Source organism: Corvus kubaryi, unplaced genomic scaffold (genome assembly GCF_017639235.1).
Source record: "Corvus kubaryi isolate FWS band 111438036 unplaced genomic scaffold, C.kubaryi_AGA036_p1.0 37266, whole genome shotgun sequence".
Classification (NCBI taxonomy): Eukaryota; Metazoa; Chordata; class Aves; order Passeriformes; family Corvidae; genus Corvus; species Corvus kubaryi.
In genome coordinates this window covers 7444172-7466212 of record NW_024581081.1, presented here as the reverse complement: position 1 = coordinate 7466212, position 22041 = coordinate 7444172, and the positions used below count along the sequence as shown (strand labels likewise).

At 37.6% G+C, this 22041-nt stretch overlaps 1 protein-coding gene across 6 annotated transcripts in view; it reads left to right on the top strand.

Moving 5' to 3' along the window:
- The window catches only part of SIPA1L2 (signal induced proliferation associated 1 like 2), a 126543-nt gene extending 111478 nt beyond the window's left edge, over positions 1-15065 (top strand). For 2 of the 6 annotated variants that reach the window (XM_042025245.1, XM_042025247.1), the window contains 5 exons: positions 4493-4624; positions 10117-10170; positions 11096-11219; positions 12876-12957; positions 13827-15065. In XM_042025245.1, coding sequence (XP_041881179.1) covers positions 4493-4624; positions 10117-10170; positions 11096-11219; positions 12876-12957; positions 13827-13973 — 539 coding nt within the window. In that variant the 3' untranslated portion in view covers positions 13974-15065. The remainder of the gene's footprint in view (positions 1-4492; positions 4625-10116; positions 10171-11095; positions 11220-12875; positions 12958-13826) is intronic. The other 4 variants (XM_042025246.1, XM_042025248.1, XM_042025249.1 and 1 more) reach the window with 3 other exon arrangements.
- Positions 15066-22041: the final 6976 nt, after the last annotated feature.

Here is a 22041-nt window from a genome sequence, read left to right as displayed (position 1 = left end):
AGAAAGGTATATTCTTGCACGTTATATCCAACATGAAATACTGTGGCAGCACCAAATCTCATGAGACCCCTCTAACATGGAAAAGAGTGTGATTAATAGGTAAGCAAGGCAGCACCAAAACCAAAGAGTAATAGGTGACCCTGAAGGGTTTCAGTTTACTGGGAAATTAGAATCATGAGACAGAATGACCATGCAAATATAGAAATAGGAAGTTTATCTATGTGTGATGTTGACTGTAAGAAGATGATGGGAAAAGTGAAGCTACAGGACTTTTTAATTATTGTTTTATCACTGGGGGAAGTGATGTGAAAAAAGATTTGCTTTCAGTAAAGCCTGAAATGCAGTCTGATGGTCAAGGGCTGTTGATTGCAAAGAGTACACAAACGTAGAAATATCACTTAATTTTATCTTATTTTTAACTTAAACCAAGAAGGAGAATTCATGTAGCTAAGAACTCTTGAATTTTACCTTGGGGACATTAAGGATTCCCGGACTGTGACAGTGCTGCTCATGCTGAGTGATTCTAACATGCAGGTGCAGGCGCAAATCTATGCCCTTCTTGCAAATTCATGGCAGGTGAATGAGCAGGGAAGGAATGAAAACTATGAGAACCACTGATACTGAGCTAGTGTAGTAACATAAGTCAGGATCCCATGGAGACAATCTGATTGACATTGCGGGCACCATGATCCGCTCTATTATGAAGCACAAAAAGAGAGGGGAAAAAAAATGCCCTAAGTGAAAAACTGGCAGGATGTTCCTGTGCTATGAGGGAAGGATTAAGGTGCAGGATAGTTCCAGTGAAGAGGGTCATAAGGAAGTGAATATTTTACAATGATACACTGACAAATTCTGAAAGTTCTCAGACTGTACATGTCATAGGGAAAAGGCTGCCAGAAGTGCAGGAACTGTCTCTGCAACTCTGTTCATAGACGGAAGTCTTGTCTTCTAACTGCCTTACTACCCATGTTAGCTTCAATCCACAACTAAACTTGTTGATAAGGAGCACTATTAAAATGAAAGAGCATCACTGTGTGTTGGTGGTGTGCAATGGTAGCAATTTGGAAATCAGTTTTTCAGTAAGCAGATAAAGGCTGTTGATTAATTCACGCAACCGAAGGAGAACATGTTTGCTGTTACCTGTTCTCACAGTGAATAGTTCACCTTATTAGAACATGCAACTATCTTCAATAACAGAAGGGAAGGAAACAGTGCTTATCAGGAGCACATGTCCACAAGAGCCTATGAGCAGGCTGGCATCTTTGAAGGGGGACTTTGGGCAACCCTAGGCAATACTAAAGAAGGGAAGGGTTCAGCAGGCAGAAGCTGTTGCTTAAGAGGACTATAGAGATGTAATTACTGATTACAGGAAAGAAAAACCGACATCCCACAGAGAGTGGGATTCACATTTGCATGAGATTTGATATATTTCTTCACCTGCAGCTGCTTTGGAGAGAATCTACTTGTTAAATGACATGTCTAGTTTGAGCACAGTAAGCAAGCAGTACTTAGCAGATAGTTTTTTCATGATCTCCAATCTCTGCATAACAGTAGCAGTTCCAGCTGAAGCAGGATAATTGTCTTGGAAGTAAAAGAGGTTAAGTTGGGTGAATCTTCCTTCTTTCTGCATAACTATTTGCTCTTTGAATACAGATGTATGTAGGACCAATAACCATCAATTTCAGGAGCTGTGTTGGAAACTGAACTGACCACGTAATTTTGGTGAAAATAGGGACTCTTGAAAATGCTTTATACTTTTATGCATCAATAATAAAAAAAAATAAAATTCCTAAATGTAGGAAGTGACACAACTGAAAGAAGCAGAAACTACAAGATAAATTATTTTGTGCCAAAAGGAGTACAGCAAATAAAATAATCTTTAAAACTGAAGATAACACTGAAAATGTTTCCTCAGAGGAAACTGTGTTGCTTCAAAAGTCAATCTTGTGTGCAGTAAAGTAGTGGCCTGCTAGATTAGGCATATCCTCCTAATACAGATATTAGGACACACGGAGGTGGGCATGCTTAAGCATCACTTGCCACCTTTGCACAAATCAAAAAGGGAAACAGGCAACAGCTGCTGATGTGGCAGTCATACACAGACAGAGTGAGGCAAGAGCAACGTAAGAGAAGCAGGGAAGAAATGCAAATACAGGAGGCTAGAAATAATTTATCTCACCTGGAGCATTCCTGGAATACAGACAATATTCTCTGAAATTCAAAGGCCTCTGTCAGTGGAGTTCCTGTTTGGTATTTTTATTCTTTTTCTTCTTCCCCCTCTTTTCCCTGCCCCATTGCAGAAGAACACAATTTATGTCTGGAAAATGAATTATTCTGTGGTGGCATACTCTCACTTGTTCAGTTATTCCACTTAGAATTTCAGCCATCAGCATGAGCACTTGCATTTTCAGACCTATCAATATTCAAATCTCTACTCTGGCAGGCTTTCTGCAGTTGAGTGGCTCTGTCAGGGCTGAATAGGGTCCAGCCTAAGGTGAACTGAGGTTCTCACAGAGACAATGCATAATGAAGGATGACTACTGGTGAATACATCACTCCTACACTTTAATTTGGAAAGCCAGCAGAATCGCGCTGGGAGCAGGCTTCTTCCTGACAGGTTTCACAATCAGCCTCTGTAGGCTGATCAGACAAAAGCAAGGACTGTCCCTTAGGGCCTGCCTGCTGGTCTAGAACCAAAAGCTGGCTTGCCAGTCTTTCAAGTAAGGTATTCTGTCTATTTTCCACAACAGGGATGTATGAAACATTTGTACTTGCATAAATAAGGTTCTTACAATTCCCAAGTCATATACAAAAGTTCAGAAACTGCTCTGACTTCAGCTGTCAGTATACTTGCACAAAGGCAGCGTTAGGTAAGGCTTTATGTCTGTTTATAAGGAACTGAAAATAAAATCTTAGTACAGATATACAAGTAGAATATATGTCTGGATTGTATTTTCCATTTCATATAGCAACCATTTTTACATCCGGAGAGAGGTATTGAGAAGGACATTTCTACAGAGTTTTGTCAAGCCACTTCCAAGTGTAATGTAACAATACTGCATCTTTCATATAAGTGTAACAAGATAAATTCTACAGTAAAGAGAATTTCCACCTCTTCTGCAGGGACTCCTAATTTTTGACAGAGGATTGTAAGCCTCCTTCACTTTCCTTTTCCTCATATTTTGTATTCTTTTTAAGCAAGGTTTATGCAAAGCATAGAGCATATCATATGCTTTAATCATTCCTCTATCCAGTAGAATGCTTTGTAACAACCTACACTCTTTGGATTTTTAGGTCAGAATCTTTAAGTCAAAGGGACATTAATATCAGGAAAATGACAGCATGCCATTTCCTTAAACAGTAATGTATCTTCCACTTGTATGAATGCATTTCTTCCTTCATTGTTTTTTGCGTTTGGCCTTTTCCTGGAAAAAAATACTCGTCTTACATATTATAGTTTAAATCACTGGAATAACTAGATGGAAACTTCCTCCTGAAATATTTGAGGAAAAAATTACTATGTTGACCTTTTTGTTTAATTGGAGTGGATATGTTTGAAGCAAAAATTATCTTTGCCTGACTATACTATGTGATAAAATTATTATATTCCATTTCTGGCTTTATGGTTAAGATGAAATGTGATTGCAAATAATAGTTTTGGTTTATGATCAGTTTTAAGAAACTGTATCTGTTCAGTATTCTTTTTAACATGTTTACATTGCTCAGCGTGAAGATTGCTTTAGACAGATTAGGAAAATGTAAAACTATTCAAGGAAATTATGAAAATTAGCATCTCCTCTACTAAAATGTACATTTGTGGTACATTCTAGAAGTCTGCATAGCTGAAAGGTTTGTTTGAACAATTTATAGTGTATACATTTCATTTAATATATGATCTGTGTACAATATATGTGTGACAGCTCACTCTGATATCACACACAAGTCTTACATCCTCAGAGATACAGCTACAAATGTGAAACTAATAGAGTAATATTTTCAATGTCCAAGGGAGTTTTGGATATAGGCTAGAATTTACAAATGCATTAAAAGAAAAGCAGATGATTCTTTTTAATTGCTTCTGGAACAGGAATACTTTCCATTTCAGAGTAAAACTGTGCAAGTAAATACCTTGCATGTTGTTTCACAAATATAACTTTGTGTATCTAGCAACTTTTGTGCTCAGTGCCCAGGTTTAATATGCTATGCTTTAGAATGGATGTTGCCTACTCACACAGTGTCCGTACGAAAATGTGAGGGACATGTCATGTGCAAAGTGGCACCAAAAAAACCCCTTTAAAACCTTCCCATCTTACTTTGCCAGCATTTAGAAATTGTTCCACGCATACTGAGTATTGAACAGGAAAAGACAGACACAAGAGAAATGAAGCTAAGCACTTTTTGCTTATACATTTTTTACAGATCATTATAGTAGCTTCAAAATTAATTGCTCATAATTGTTATAGGACGACTAATTATTTTGTTTATTGTTTAGATGAATTCTGGTTCTCAGATGGGTCCTTATCTGATAAAGCCAAATTCAATGATCCTGGCCTGATGCCCCTGCCAGACACTGCCACAGGGCTAGACTGGTCTCACCTGGTAGATGCTGCACGAGCGTTTGAAGGTAACAGGAAAATTTGAATAAAGATCAATGTTCAGTACACAAACATGTTTTGTTTTTTTTTTTTAATATATATTGTATAGCCACATTCTGAATTACAAAAATCCAGTGTTTGCCTCTGTAGCCCTTTAGTTCTTTTGGCAGTATCAATTCTCAGTGTGGAAGATTGTCCCTGAAATTTTGGGTCTTCATGTTACTCTCTATATCCATTTTAGATGCAATTCCTCCACTTTAGTGATGAGTTCCTTCTGTAATGAATTGAAAAATCAATTCTTTGAAGGAGAGATTCAAAGCATTCAAGTTAGATGTTTAAAATGAAATGGGGAGTAACACTTCCCTGGGTTTGTTTTGTTGTGTTTATAAACCGGCATGTGTAGTCCAAACAGTGTTGCAGTCCCTCTCAGTTTTCATAAGCCCTTGAAGACCAGGAGAAATGTACAGTATATTTTCCAGTAGCAGGACTTGAGATGCAGGATATAGACCAGGTTTGCTTTATTAAATTATGGAACCAGATTAACCATGGAAAAAACCTCATCCGCCTCCGGGAGCTAAACTTACACTTAATGTCTAAACAGAGAAAATGGATACTGGTTTCAGTGTTTATATGAATATACGCGGTTGAGTGTGTTCTCTTGTTTGAGAGGTGTTTTTTTAGGTTGCTGTGCTGTCCTAAAATGTCTGATGTTTCTTAACTGGTGTTGCTTGCGTTACTGAATGTAATCTGTGAATAAGGATGACATTACCACAGTCATCATTGTATAAGATACAGGTCTTAACTTTGTGAAAACCGGTTGTCAAGTTAGTGATTTGGGTCTTTTTTAAAATGATTTGGGTATTTTTAAACTTTTTTAAACCCTGGAAATCAGTTTTCTGGTTCCTGGTGCCTTCCCACAGTATGAAGTGATAAAAGTTCACTTTCACCAAAAGCTCTTCAGAACTGCTTGTTATACTAATTTAAGTGGCATTGTGAAAACCCAAACCAACAGCAATGATTAGGAATTTGAAGAACTGTATCATTTCTTGACCTGATTAATTGTATGTGAATTCATTACTATTCAATACTACTCAAACATGGCTGTGGTAGCTGGCAGGAAATACTGTGACACTGAGAATCTTGACAGCTCTTCCCATGCATTCCTACGTTTGATTGCTCAGGGAACACCCTGATATTTGTTACTGACATCTTAAACTACTGAAAAAAGATTTGAATCAGTAAATGACTAGCTCTGCAACTTTGTACTTGAAGAATATTTCTAAATGCTATTAAAAATTTTGAGTTCAGTTGAAAGATCATTCTGTACCAGCTATGCTCCTGTATTTTTAGCTGTCTTTGAGAACTAATAGATTTTCATTCCTTTTACTACCTAGTATCATGATGAAAATAATTTCACTTTGGTAAGTGTTTTGTAAGTGTAATTACATTTGAATTTGAGAATGAGAAGTAGAACAAGATAGCTAACCCACAGTGCTCTATCCTAGGGAGGAAAGGTATTCACTTGTTGGGTTTTAATTGCAGATAACTTAGATAATCTGTAGATAATGCTGAAGAACTGGCGGTCTGAGTTGTAAGATAGGAAGCTGCTTATTGGATTGTAAGAATTTGAGTAGTAAATATTAATCTATTTTTGTATGAAGGAATATAATTCTTTTGTGTTCAAGACTCTACAGTAGAGACATCTGTGTATATGTTAGACGATTTATACAATGTTTTGACTAAATTCATAGGGCTGCAATTAGAAACTTTTGCAAGAAGTGGAATTTTTAAACCCTTACTCAACTTTATCCTGTCTTGCAATTTGAAAGTTATTTTAAAAAGAATAACTGATAGGCATTTCATAAAAGATCACTGAAAGGGAATGTGTTGGATATGAATTAACAGTGCAGTTTCCATAAGTATTTTAATGTTGTTGACTTAGAAGCTGCTTCAACTTTCTATTTAAAGATAGCTTGGAACTACTATTCTGCATTCCATCAATGTGAAAAAGAGAGTGGATGATTCTAAAGTTTGTCCACTTCTGAATATAAAGCTGCTTTTATCTTTTTTTTAAACTGGGTGGAAATGGGATCACATTTCATATAGGTCCATATAAAAAACGTCAAAAGTAAGCAAACACCTGCTCCCCCACTTTCACTGGAAAGGACCACTAAAAAAATAATAACTTTTTAATACTGAATCTGTGAAATTAGAGTTTTTCCTCTAGACTGACTTTGCCAGCCTGATATTTTGAAGTTGTGTTCTCTTCTAGAACCTAGATACTAGACTTAATTTTAATTTTTTCTTTGTACAATGTCTCTTCTATCAGTTTATTAGGATTACCAATCTGATTCCAAGGTCAGAGTTTTTCTCTTGTGATCTCTCCAGATTCTGTGTTGACAATTTATATAATTTGATCAGTTCAACATCCCTAATGTGGGCCTTTCATCTGTCTGTCTTAAAAAGCAATTCTATCTCGATTAATGTTAGATGTAGACTTTTTAGGTGCTTATATTGTTGCCATCAGTTGGATTAAGAATCAAATTCAGTAGCAAGATTTTTGCTGCCATCATCCATACTCAGAGTTTACTTATGGGTGTAACAAGAGCAGTAGTTTTTTTCACTTTCTTCCTCGTCTCAGAAGAAGAGTGGACAAGGTTGTTTATTAGTGTTAGCTTTTACTCAACTGAAGCCTTGGTCCCATGTGGAACAGCAGTTTTTAAACTGTGGTCCATGAGGGTGGAAGAAGCTATTATTTTCTTTTTTATTTATTTCTTTTGTTTTGCTTTTACTTGAAAGTAGGGTGACAATGCTTTTCACTATGTCAGGATTTAATTTTACTGCATTTGCTTGACAAGAGCCTTTGTGGGAAGCTGAATATTTACTTCAAACTTTTTCTGAAAATCTTCTGTTATTCCTAAAACGGGTCTTCACAGTGTAATGGGGAGCTGTGCATGCACTAACTCCACAGGCTCCAGAAGCTGCATCAGGGAAGGGTTTTTGCTTGAGCTGCCTCTGTGGAGGGTCAGCACCTGTAAGCTGGAGCGCAGTGGAGCATTATTTTAACACTCTGCACTGCCTTCCTTAGCAAGACATAGTTTTGACTCTGGTATTTCTCCAGAGAGGATATTTTGCATGCATGCTAACATCAGTCCAGTCAGTAGCAAGGGGAGTCCTTCCATTTCTGTCATACATGGATAGACTACTTCCAGTTCCCTTCTCTTATTTTGTTGGGAACTGCAGAGAGACAGTAACCAGGGAGCAGCTGATGTGATGGAAATCACTCTGTTGTAATGTTTTTGTATCCACCCCTGAAGCAAACAATAAAAAATTGTTTTAAATTAAACAGTCTTTTTTTAAATAAAAAAAGACTGTATGAGTGTACAGCAAAAGAAGGAGGACAGTAGGGGTGCAAAAGCAGAATTTAAAGAACTGGAAAGAAAAATTAAAGAAGCAAAAAAAGAAAGTATGTTCAACTGAGTAAAGATATGGGGATTTATAGAATAAATTGGAAAGCCAAATTTGAGAAAGGAGAAATCCCAGAAAAGACGAAGGGAAAATAAGAGAATTAATGTTTGTATTCTCTTTTTGTAGTATTTTTCAAATAGATCTCCAAGTTAGGGAAGAAGGACTCGCCTTCAACATATGTATTATGTTGCTGATGACATTTTAGATCTTTTCCATGTTTTGGGGACCAAAAGAAGAAGCATTTTTGGATGTCCATACCTGCTACTGTAATTACAAAAGGGAACTGACACAAATACAATATTGAATATTGTTATTAATAGAACATTGTACTATTTGTTCTACTTCAAACTGGGTTTATTATGCTTTAAAAAAGCTGTTTAGTGTTCGATAAATCATATTGTGAGCACTAATAGCCTAAGATAGTCCTTCTGATGTCCCTGTTCATTAAAATTGGTGGTTTCAATTCCTGATTTGTTTCCAGGTGATTTTTATGAACGTCTACTGGTGCCAATCAACATGCAGTGTTTCTTAATGCAAATTTATCTTTGCAGAAACATCTGTGCTATTATAAGTAATGTAATTTTAATACTTTGATTTAAAATCTTCATAGCTAAATGTAATGCTACACATAATATAATGAGAAATAAGTGAATCATTTAGCATGACAGATAATTATTTTAACCAAAGTAGTGTGTTAGACTGCTAGAAAAAGAAAAAATGACAATATATAGTTAACGTTTGGTTATTTGTAGGGCATGCATGCCTCTTTTTGCTTCAATGCATATGTCAGTGAATGTTTGTGGGTAGACTTTACCTTAACAATGACAGAGTGACTTAATGCTCTATACCTATTTTAGCCTTTTCTGCTTTCCAGTACATCAAAATTGCCTGAAGTTTTTTCTGGCCTCTGTTAGCAGTCTGGAACAATGAAAATCGAGATTCAAATTCTCAGTGGTTACACTGTACAACTCTGTTACTGTGAATAAGAACAATTTAAAATTTTAAAAAATTGTCTCATCTTTGGTCTTACTAAGTCAATTGTTTAAATTTTTGATGCAAAGACCAATATATTTTTTGCAAATAGTTTTCTATGGGTGGGCTCTATTTGGAGTTTGCCAGGGACATCTCAGTCAAAAATAAGAGCTCTGAGATTGACATGTATTTTCTTCTGTTTAGTATGTACGTATTGCTTCAGTTGAATAGGAGGGGTCCCTGTAATTTGGAGGAAGCAGAATGTAGGTCCACAACACCATACCACAAATACACTTTTCTTTATAAAAACCAGCTGTTGTAATGAAAAAGTTAATAGTATGAAGTTGAAATCAATAATTATCTACTTCAGACTGCTTGTTTACACTGTCTTGTTTCTGGCCTGCATAGTGCGTTTGATCTGGGAAACTAATTTTAATTTATCCCTACTAAGTAAATCTATTTAACTTAGTAGGTTTCAAATCTGTAAATGATATCATTGATTATGCATTTAAAATTATATTCTTACCTTATTGTCAGCACATATGGAAAAGTCATGTTCATATTTGCTGAGATGCATCGGTAGTCAGAAATCAGGCTAAAAGCAGAGGAAATGAGCTGCAGTCTTTGAAATTGGACAGAATAAGGCATGCAACTTTTGTTCATTGTATTATAGAATGAATTGACAATCTATGCTATGCTGAAGGGATTTTTTAAATTGACAAAGAGCTTTTTAGTGATTTCCTATTTTTGTTTGGTAGGACTTTTCCTTCCTATTTGAAGACATCTGGCCTGTATTCACTGTTTGTGTCCTTAAGAATTTGAAGGATTGTCCTCTCATGTACCCTGCCAAGTTGCCATGCTGTGTCTCAATACTGGGTGTTGCTGTTAGAGACGTGGGGTGTGACACCTCGTGCTTACTGTAATGTTGGTGTTGTGTAGAAATGGCCTGGCAGGGCTGGGAGTGAGTGCCAGCAGGAATTGCACGGGGAACATCCCACTGTGTGCGCTGCCACAAGGGCCACAGCTGCTCCAGTGGAGATGGACTGTCTTGTTTATAGGAACATTCTAAATCTTATTCCAGGTTTTGACTCAGATGAAGAATTTGGGCCGTTCTGTCATCACACGCCGTTTCTAGGTGATGGTCTGGGATTGATGACTTTTTCCTTTTGTAAACTTTTTTTAATACTTCCTATGTTTGCACGTTTGCATGATAATGCAAGCTTTGGGCCTGGGGGGGTGGCAGAGCAAGGGGAGAAAGGGCAAGGCAGGCATGTTGTCACCAGAATTCATACAAGCCTACAGACATGGATTTTGTTTGGCAGAAATAAGCTAAATCAATCTCCACAGAATATGGATTTTGGTGTTGTTTTTTTTTTAAAGAAGACAAATTAAATCCTAATGAATGCATCATTTACTCCTGTTCTGTGCAATGATGATCTGCATGGCATACTTCTATTATGTGGTGACTGATGTATTTTGGCAACCACACTGTATATCCATAGGTAATTACATCTGTGCTTGTTAGATTATTTTCTAGTGAAATTCACTCCAGATAATAGAGTGCCGTAGTAATACCTATAATAAAAACTCAATTGATAAAAATAGTGTGAATTTATTGGTTTTCAAGTATGCAGATTACCATCAGCTTCTGCAAATGCTTGAGATAGTAAAGCTGTCTGAAATGAACAGCGAAGATTTCTGAGGAATCTTCCATGGGCTTTAAGTCCATGGAAAAACTGCAAATCTTTTTGCTGAATTATTATTGTCATTCTAAAATGGTATTCTGCATGTTTCATTAAGACCAATTTACTGTTCATATCAGCATTATGTGGTCCAGACAAAACTGTCATACTGCTGATAGACATAAAAAATTGCTTTGGGGTTGCCTTTGGATGCAGGTGTGGGGAAGCCAGCTAGTTGGTACATACATCTGCTGATTATCCTCAAAGCTGAGATGTAGAAGCCTACATCCATTTCGCTAACTGAACCAGGATAATGGCTGTAATATAGCCTTTCATTTTGTCCAGTTTTAGATGTATCCTTATGTTACTTTTTTACAGATCAGAGAGTAGCGTCTTTTTGCACCTTGAATGATATGCAGCAAGCTCAGGGCTTGGAAGGAACACAAGAGTTACCTTTGGATGAGAGTCCCCCAGATGGAAAAGATTTTCTTGAGGATGCTGGGTATGTCAGAATTAAAGCATATTTCCTACAAAGGTATTTTAAGGAAAGGTTTTCTCTTAATGTTGCAAATCAAATTGCCTGTATGCATGCTTCACAGCTGTTTGATGGCAGACTTGCCTTGACTGATAATTTCTTTAATTCTGAAAAATGTTGTTTCTTCAAATCAATTTCTGAGAAGCTTTATCTTGAAAATATGTAGTATAGTCAGAGAAAGCTCTCTCACTTTAATAGGTCTGTAGTGCAGATCAAGGTTAGATGCAGAGTTTCAGATAATCAAATTTCTCACTGTATTCCTCTACAATAATAATTTTTGTTACATTTATTTCTGTTTTCATTTAATAAAACTAATAACAGGAGCTCAACTCTGTAGGATGCAATAACCTGATCTGCAGCAAATGTCTCAAACCTTGGAACGGGGTCTATCCTACCTTTGCAACCATTTGCTCTTTGCAAACCCATAATTTTTCTTTTATACAGAGGTAAATTAATCAAGATAATCTGTAATGGAGGACTGTAGAATTTATGCCAAACTACCCAATTCTTCAAATTCTTCCCAGCACCCTGGGACAATTTTTGTTTTTCCCTCTCCACATATCCTGCTGTACGGAGTCTGCTTGTTAATTTAAAGATTATTCTTGTTATACAGATTCAGCACTATAATCTGCCCACCACCATTCTTTAATAGAAAACACATCTTTGATTAGTTTTGCTCTTCAGTTGCAGGAATGGAAGAATGGGAAATGGAGGGAAAAGTCTTCTTGCTTGTTAGATGATCGCATTTTAATTTCAACCAATTTTACACAAATTAGCTTGCTTACATGGTAAAGCACATTTATTGTAATGACTTCTAAGTCCACATCTTTCCCCAGGCTAATGATCAGTAAGCATTGCAAAAGACTCTTAAAGATGTTCCCCTTTCAGCCACAGCAAACCCGTCAGATTCGTGCAATTGCATGAAGCAGCTGATTCAGCTTTGTATGTAAAGCCCCTCTCTTCACCTTCTCTCTTTTAGACACAATTACTCACGTGGTGGCTAATTGCATCTATAATGTACATGAGACTGTCTGCCACAGTGCTCATTGTCATTCAGGAAATAGAAGCTGTTCACTGTATTTTCCTTCAGTCATGCATTTGATTAACCTGTGGCAATATTTTATGTGTTTTGACCTTTAAACAAAATATTTGTCTCCATTAAGCCATAGGTTTATCCTTTACTGAAAATGACACTACTGCACAACAGACAAAAGAACTCTTTACAGCTCTTTTGGTTTGCAGTAATTGTTGCTGCATCTTGCTTGAGATTAGTACAGTCCTTATCAGAAAGCAGCTTGTTAACCAACGTGCCTGCACACCATGGATCAGTGAGTGTGACTTGCACTGTGAGGGTATGCGCAAATCATTCCTAAAACATTCCTTCTTAAAATCATTGTAACTTCTGCCTGATCTGCATGAGAAGCAGTGTCATATTTCAGATATTGCAGGATTGGATTTATGTTCTAGTAATAGTCTTTTACTGATGCTGGTTTTGTCTCTATTTTCCTAACTATGCCTAAACTGATTGGTTTCCTTTACTATTACTAAAGCTGTAACTCTGCTAAAGCTGGGAAGAAAATGTTTTTCACTGACTCAGAGTGAAGGTAGTGGTTTACTTTACAGGGAACATGCTCCAAGTACTCTGACTGGAAAAGTCAACCAGCTGGAAGTCATCCTCCGGCAGCTACAAACTGACCTGAGAAAGGTAAGAGACCATTAGCACCATAACCTCTCCCCAGTTTTAGTAGTTTTATTTTTGCACACAGATCATCAAGGGCTTGAAAGAAGTACATCAGCTAAACAAGACAGTAGAGCTCAGTGGCTGGTCAGAACGCTGAGGTGCAGAAGGTCCTGTGGGAAGAGTTATGTGAGGAAATTGGCCAGAGGCTAAGTAGTTTATAGGCCTTTACTCCAGAACAACTCTCCTACAAATAATCATACCCCAGAAAAAAGGAAACACTTTATCTTCATTTATGGTTCTTTGGATTTAGGAAAGGATAGGGATATGGACATGGGCACCATTACTAAGTAGTTAGCACTCTGGTTTTGTCATCCTTGTTGTCTTATCTTGGTCACTTAGCAATGACTTGATGTGTGCCTCATTTGTTGTCAAAATTCTGAGCTGGAGACAATGCCAGGATAACAGAAATGAGGCTGCTTTTGCTAAGAAAATAATCACGTAAGGAAAAGTCTTGAAAGTAGGTATTTTTCTTCCTTAAACATATGCTTGAAATCAATTACTTACAACTTGGGCTCTCACGTATGATTTATTATAGCTAAAAGCTTCTTATGCTTTTAATGCTTGATTTATTTTTTTTGTTAAATGGAGTAAACGTCTTTAATTTTTCTATTAAAGTAACGTCTAGTTTTCTTTTTAGCTTGCAGTATTTTCTTGGAATGAATGAGGTAGTTGGAGCATATTTGGGGAATTAACTTTCAGTTAACAGTTGTCAGAATGAATTAGGGAGCTCAGCAAAATATAGCTGTTATGACTTGCATAGAAATATTAACAACAAAAATAAACGTTGTCATCACAACTACTCACTTTGCTCAACTTGTATCTTTGTCAACCAGGAAAAACAGGACAAGGCAGTTCTCCAAGCAGAGGTACAGCACCTGAGACAAGATAACATGAGACTTCAGGAGGAGTCTCAAACTGCAGCCGCTCAACTGAGGAAATTTACAGAATGGTTTTTTAATACGATAGACAAAAAATCCTAATGGCTGGGGCCCTGCAAAATGCTTATTTGAACAACGTAACAGCTGTATCTTTGGAATTAGTGGGGTAATAATTTCACTGTGTTCACAATCCATTTTAGGTGTTTCTGCTACATTCTCTATCCAGCTTTATTCATTTGAAAAGGAGAGAGAATTGTGGCAATCGAACTTTAAATTCATATGAAGAAAGCAGAGAATAGCAGATATTTGTTTGTGTGCAGATGAATGTAAAAAATCCTTAGTGTCATTTTAGACATTTTTAGAAGTTGCTCTGGCTGGGGCTTGCCTGAAGAGGAATATTTGGGGTTTTAGTTCCTGCATTTCAGGTGCGCTGGTGAAGATGTTAAAGCAATTTAAATTAGCTTGGGCTTCAGTATTGTAAGATAAAAAGAATAACCAGACATATACTTTAATGTTTAAAAGGTGCTCTATTTTTTTGTATGTACAGTAGTTTTATTTCCACAGTCCACATTGTCATAGCAATAAGAATGGAGGTATAGTGAATAGTCACAGAGCTGTGTTTATAAAATGTTAGCACTGATGTGTTTAACACTAGTTTGGATGCAGATGCATTAGAGATTATTTATTTGCAGGAACAAATGGTGCCTGAATATAAACAGTGTTCTGATTTTCTAAAAATACACATGCCTTGTAAATGGCTCACTGGGGTTAGCCCACTCCCAACTTCACTTACTTTTGTATAGTTGATGTTCAGCTAAACAGTCACACTGCTTAACTATTGAAATCATGTATGGTGTGAGCCAGCCAATCAGTTGTACAATGCCAAATTTGTTTATCTTTGTACAGAAGCTTTGATCAAGTGTCTTGTATTTAACACCTTATTTAAGCTTATTTAACCTTAAATTGTTGTTTTTATAAAGTTTGTTTTATCTGCACTATGGTGAGGTCAGTTGGTTGCAAGTTGTAATATTTTGAGCTTGCCAAGACTGTACTGAGGAGTTCTAGAAAATTCTAACAATTGGATGCTGCTAGTACACAATTGATTTGTTTGTATGCTTTAACATTTTTAACTGTTTAATTTGAAATGAACATACATCCTGCTTTTTTAATAAATGTTAAAAATCTAAACCTGAATTATTTTATCTTGTATTATCTGTAATCATTCTTACCACTAATAGCTCAGGTTTCCGTTCAGCCCAGTTTCTGGGCTCTCCATCCAGAGACAGTCCAACACCTCAGAGCTGTCAGGATCCCTTGTTACCAAGGAAGGGTTGCCACCATTATCACAGTTAATTTCTTTGGTGCATCCAGTCCTGGAACCCAGGAGGTGGCTTCACCAGTCTGAACAAAAGCTGTCTGGGCTGTTCATAGGCATTGATTAGTGGCCTAGGAAAAAAAAATCCTTCTTTACTGACAAATACATCCTAGAGAAAATTTTCGAAAGAGGTCTAGTTCCTTCATATTACCTTATGTTAGTTGTAGCAGGAAATAATTTGCCATCTTCTCGTGCCAGTGACTGCGGATTTGATTGCAGTGTTAGCGTATGTGAGATGTTTTGTGTACAGTACTGAGCTTTAAGACTACACCAAAAAAGGACACCTTTGCAAAATGAAATTAAGCTAATGAGCATATTTGAGTAACCCTGAGGAAAAAGACATTTCAAGATCATAGCTATATCCCAGTTTCCTCTTGACCGCTGAATGCATTCAGGCAAACCTATAGAAAATTGGTGAATAATTTAAAAATGCATTCAACTCATGCAACTAAAATTCCATGTCCATTGTTAGTGCACATTGGCTGAGGAATGTTTTATAAATTGAACAAATGTCTGTAACTGCTGTAACAATTGTTCTGAGAGACTCTTCTTAGGAAAGGTTGTATATAGGCAGATAATCAAGTCTTTGGTATCCTTACACTGAAATTAAAAAGACCATTTTGTATTGTACTTTTCATCAAAAACTCTGACTTTTACATACCAAACAGTATCCATTAAGCTGTATTAACAGGGTAATTAAACATGGCAGTCATGTGTTACACTAACTTCTGATTTAAGCACCTTACAGAAGTCATTAGCAAACCCATCTGGCTGGAGACCTTGCCAAATAGCAGTGCTGAACAACTTGGGCAATTTGTCTGTGAACACGTTTCTCTGCGGATTGGTCTGTTCCCCTTGAAAAGCTGTGCTAACTGAAATGAACTTGAGGGTAAGCTGGCTCTGAAGGGACACTATTAGGTTTGTATAAGAGTTTATAGTCCAATATTCATTTTAGTTCTTTATCTCAGTTATTGAAAACCAGCAGTTACAACTATGCGCACAAAAAAGGACTTTCAGTAGTAATTTTTTCTGGTTTTCCCATCCAACGGAAAATATTTGATTTCCAAAAGTGACAGAAAACTTTGATTACAGATCTCCTATTTCTTTTGCTGACCAAAGCAGTTGTGTTGGGGGCACATGGTTCTTCCTTAATTAACCTTTACCATGGGGAAAGATTTTTAGTCTGGCTTTTAGTGTTTTTATGACATGGAAATACAATGTTTATCAGAGACCATAATACAGCTTTGGCATAGGTAAAGGACATTTAATTGGGTATTTTAATTAACTGGGTTTTTAAAGAATAATCCTCTTGGAAGCATTTTGCTCACAAAAAATGCCTGGTTTAGACACATGAAGGCAAAGACTACATTTAGGTGAGCAACAAGTATGGAGCACTAGGAAAATTCAGGATGTTGCTGACCCAGGTTTTGGGCATCTTTCAGGCTCTTCCGTGTCCAGTTCTGTGACTGGATGCTTTTTAGTGGCTGAAATCATGTTAGGTTGGCTCTGTCTGAAGGCTCTGTGCTCTAAGACCATTCTGTATGATCTGAAGCCGAGTAAGTGGGGGTTATTGGGAAATTGACTTCAAAGATGTGTTTGTGATCTGAATTAAAACAGTAATATGGAAGTGTTCAAAATGTCAACAAAGTGCTCCCAGCACCACAAGCCATGCTGTGCAGTGCTGAGGTGCCAAAATCAAATATGGACCAATGCAGATGTTTACATCTGTAAGAGGGAAAGACACTAACCATAGCAAAATTACAAAATGTTCTGCTTCTGCCCAAGAAGTGACATACCAAGATTTATATGCAGATCTTTACTGAAGGGATCCTTACTGAGACACTTATCACAATGTGCACTGTATTTTATTATGCAGAGGTTTTTTTCTGAGACCACTATTACAAACATAAGGGATAATTTCTAGTATTTTTCTGTTCCTGAGAGGGTAGTCATATTTGGTTTAGGCATGTGATAGCTTTATAAAGAAGCTGTTTAAGTCCTCTGTGTGTTATTCGATATAAATTCTCTAAATAGTTCATCTTTTTTTGTGCCTAAAATCCAGTAATGTGGGAAAATGTTTAGAATATTTGTAATGTAAACTAGCCAATTGTAGAGCAGTTGTTTAGGAAAACAATTTTCAGTATGGAAAAAAAGAGAATTGCTATGTACATTATGTTGTTGCAGCACTTCTTGAACTCTGTGCTGACTGATTCTAATATATAAGGAAGTCAGTAAAACTCAGGAATTTGTACTGTACAGTTTGAAGCCATCAGAGCCATTAATTATTGCCAAAACAAGTTATTCTTTATCCCATCGTCTTTCTTCCACAGCAAAGACTATAATGTCTTTCAACTCAAAAGCAAATATAAATCTTGGTCTCAGCGCTTTTCTCCATGCACACAGCTTGTATTTTTCCTTTGATTCCTTGCACTTCCTTTATTTTTCTCTTTCAATATGTTGCCTTTATTCTCTCTCATGGATAATCCAATGGCAGAAGGAAAAGTTCTGTAATAGGTGCCTGGTCTGGCCAGCCATAGAGTGGCAGGGCCTAAGCATTTTGCTGTGTTTCCTCCAGTGGCCACAGAAGAGAAAGTAAGGCTGGTACAATTTCATCCAGTCTTGCCAATGTAAATCTTCGCATTTTTGCAGACTTTGAAGTCAATTGCTGTCTTACACAGTGCTAGCTTTCTGAAGACATTTTAGACTCATGGGTAAAACAACCAATCAAGAATACGTATTTCCATAATAACTGTATCTAGCAGATTTCCAAAGCTTTCATCAGGGATGCAATTAAAAAAAAAAGGGGGGAGGGGGAGGGGAAGGGGTAGGAGGGGAAGATAGGGGTTTTTTTTAGGTTTTATTTTGATTCTCCTTTCAGAAAGACAACCAACATCTCTGGATGTTACACTGTCTTAAAAGGTCATAGCAGAACCAAGGAATGGAATGACGAGACCAAATTGCTCATAGCGTTCTAGTTTAGAAATCACTGGAAGGCTTCAAAGATAGTGATGGAATCCCATTTATTTTATTGCGTTCTCGAGGGAAATTGTATTATATCCTTTGTTTCATTTTTTATTTTCCCTCACTAACCATGGCTATTTAAAGGCTTCTTAGCTACACAGCATCACAGAATTACTCTAGGAGTGGTCATTGTTAAGGAAACTTCCCAGTCTGCCCATTCATGAGAATCCCTGGCAGTCACACTCCCAAGGACAGTGACTTTCACTGCTGGGACCGAAGCCCCTTCAAAAGGGTGGCTCGAGGGAGCTGACAGATGCCCCACTTGGCTCCCCACACGTCCCACTCACAGTCAGACCAGGTTTCCTCACCAGTTCAGCCCCAGCTTTCCCATGGCAGAGTCTCAGATGTCTCATTCCATGAAGTCATTTATTCACAGTGCAGCAACACAGACACAGCTTGAGCTGCTGCCTCTGAGGAGGGACCCCCAACGATGGGCCCCCTGAGCTTTTATCCCCTCACAGTCTACCTGGGCACAAGTCTTGCAGTTCCTCCCTAGTCTTTGGCTCCTGCCTCCCTCTCCATGTCCATCCATCTCACTGGCTCACCAGTCTTCACCTCCTTTTTTATCCAAAAGGTCAGCAATTCCTGCTCCTGCTGTGTTTCTCAGTGTCCTATCACCTGGCTGGTGTCACTGGCCTTCATGGGATAACAACCTTTGTTATCCTAGAGGTTGGCTGTGCCTGGCCTCTTGTCCCAGGGTCTTGCGCAGAGCTCAACCCACATTTCAGACCTCAGTCTGCAGCTGCCTGGGCCGGGTGGGCTCCTCAACAGTCATATTGACCTTGTCCTCTTTGGAGCAATCTGGGGCTCATAGAGGAAGGACACTCATGTGTTTGCAGAAATGCTGTACATCTATTTCATGTTTTCCTGTGTTCCTCCTATACGATGATAAATCGTTAAATCTCAAAAGCTAAAAAACAGCAGATGAGCGTTTTCTGACCAAAGTCATTAATTTTTTTAAAAAAATTTAAAATTACTGACTATGCTGTTGATACCAATTCAGGTGCCCTTGTGTCTAGACAAGATAGCTGGAGGTGTTTAAAATAATTCTGAGGAGTGATTATGGGAAAGTAAGGAGGCAAAACCATGCCATGTCAGGGAGTGGGATGTGTGAAGTGCAGCAGTAGTAATCATGGGAAATATATTGACTGATGACTCTATGTCCAAAGACTTGAATTTCAAAAGAATAGGAAATTTTCACAACCTGTTTTATGTTTTCCAACTCCACTCTTTGGAACCCAGAAAACAATTGTGAGCTTACCATGAGAAAACCCATGTGTTAGCCCTGACCAGAGACCTGGGAGCAGGTTTGCAGAACTCAGATAGTTGTGACTGAATTTAAGCTGTGGGGGCTTGGTTATACCGAACACAAATTTAAAGTGTTAGAAACTCATTCCTTTTTAAATTTGATTCCTATTTTGAGATGGATGAAAATGTATGATTATTTGGGTGACAAGACCGGTTAATAATAGAATAAATGAATGACCCCAGGGCTGTCCAGTAGCAAATAGTAGTCTGGTCATCTGAGATTCTTGTTACCACTAATACTGTGCTTTCAGCTTGCTTTCAACTCAGGCACAACTTTGATAGATAATATTTTCGGAAAGAATTTTTCGGTGGAAACCTGAGGTATCTGCATTCTTGTCAGTGCTGTGTTTCTGCCTCTGCATAGACATTCTATTCAAGATGACGGATATTCCTTTCCCAAATCCAAAGCACAGTGTTTCTTTGCAACAAGCAATGTTTCTCCTGTGTGTAAAACCAGAGCTTCAGGAAGTATATTCTAGCACTAGTGCGACTTTAAGCTGTTTATGTTCAAGGTTGACGGTCTGTCTTCTGCCGCACAGCTTCTGGATTGTTGGTCTTCCTTTTGTTTGCTAAGAACTGAGTTTCTCAGTAGGGGGTTCAGTAAAAACAAGCACAAAACAAAAAGCTCCTTCAGACTTGCAATGTCTTCATTTTTTAGGAAATACATAGGGTTCTGTAAAGGTACAAATATTGTATGCTGATCCTTTCTGTCGCTTCTCTTGTCAGAAAGCTTAGAAAGGGTGGCTCAATATTTGAACAAGTCAAAGCCTGTTTGCGAAATGCTTGTGTATGAGTAGGGGATCTTCAACATAAGCTCCAATTAATATACAAATATGTTCAGCGTGCTTTTAGCCTGTATATAGACCAGAGGCAACCTTGTTTCCAGTGGGGGAAATGCCATTCCATCAGTTGCAGTCTATGTAGCTTGGACAATGAGGAATGAGTAATCTGCCATTCAAAGGAGAAAGCAAACAATGGGCTCATTCCTACATATTTTTATGTCACATAGCCAACAGAAACTGTATATCATGTAGCCAGAAAAGCTCCAAATGGCACCATTAAATCGAGCCGTGCTTTGTAAGCTGGGTTGCTGATTTCCTTAAAAAATATCAGAAAATGTATTCAGTTCCTCTGGTGCAAATCAGATTTAATATAATAGAAATTACTGAAGAGAGCAAAACTGGGAAGAGAATCAGTCTCTTTGTGTGGAATGGTGAATTACATCCAGACCATATTTTAAAATGAGGTCAAGTGATTAGACCAAAAACAGGATATGAAAATAAAATTGAAGTCGTTCTTTATTAACCGTGACCTCAGTAGTCCACAGTGGTTTGGCTTATTGATTTCTAATGTTAATGTGGTTTAAACTTCTTAGTAAGCTCTGAAGAATGTTCTTTCAACAGAACCATATCTATTAAATGAGTCATTTGCTCTTTAAAACTAGATAGCTTTACAGCACAGCACGCCATAAGCCTCCTAACGTCTCGCCAATTGTCCAGCAGGATTGTTGATATTTATACAGAGAAAGTTTAAAGGGATGCTGACAGGAGAGTTTCATCATCTGTAAACAGCCTTATTAAGGTTCATGCATAAAATCCTCTTGGATTTTTTTAACTGTGAATTCTTGCTATGACTGCGTGTCAGTACCTTCCTTCCCAGCCTGTCCTAGTTTGTTATTGCAGAACAACCCAGTGTTGTTCAGCCGCTGATTATGTTTAGTTTGTTTGGGTTTTTTTTAATAAATCAAACATGAACTAGAAGAGAGTCTGAAAGAAACCTAAGGAGAGAGAGTGAAATCAATCTGCAGACTAACACAGAGGAGCATCCTTTTAAAATGTTTTTATAATGTCACAGACATGCTTTCATAATCCTCTTAGAGTGAAGAAGAGAGAAATTACTAGGCTTGCATATGTAACAGGCCAGTCTATAATTCCTGAATGCACCACAGTTTCTCTGTCACACCACGTGTACAACAAACTCCATTGCAGTGAATGGCTACAGTATGGTAATAATGATTTGTCCACGTTTTACAAGAAACACTACAAATTCCCTCCATAAAAATCCCTATTTTTCATCTCTAGGAAAGTTATCAGAAATACCCAAGCTGCATTTTTTAGAGTGAAGTGGAAATATTCTCTTACTGTTGATGGCATGAATCCCTTAGTCAGTGTTGTGAATGAGAGTGAGCATTCTAAGCTCATTCTAAGCTGTGCTGACACTAAATGCAGATGCTCAAAGGCATCAGACTTGCACATATACATGCACCTTCTCCGTAAAGGGAATATGCCAGAAATATCAAAAGGCTGTCTAGTGTCTAATACTTGATTTGGTCAGAATACAGATGAGAGCAAGGTGGTTGCTGACAGAGATACTCTGGTCTTCTGATGGAGACAGGTTGTTTTTACCCAATGTTCACAATCAAATCTTTCGTCCCCACCTATGAGGGCTGTTTTTTACCTCTTGCTC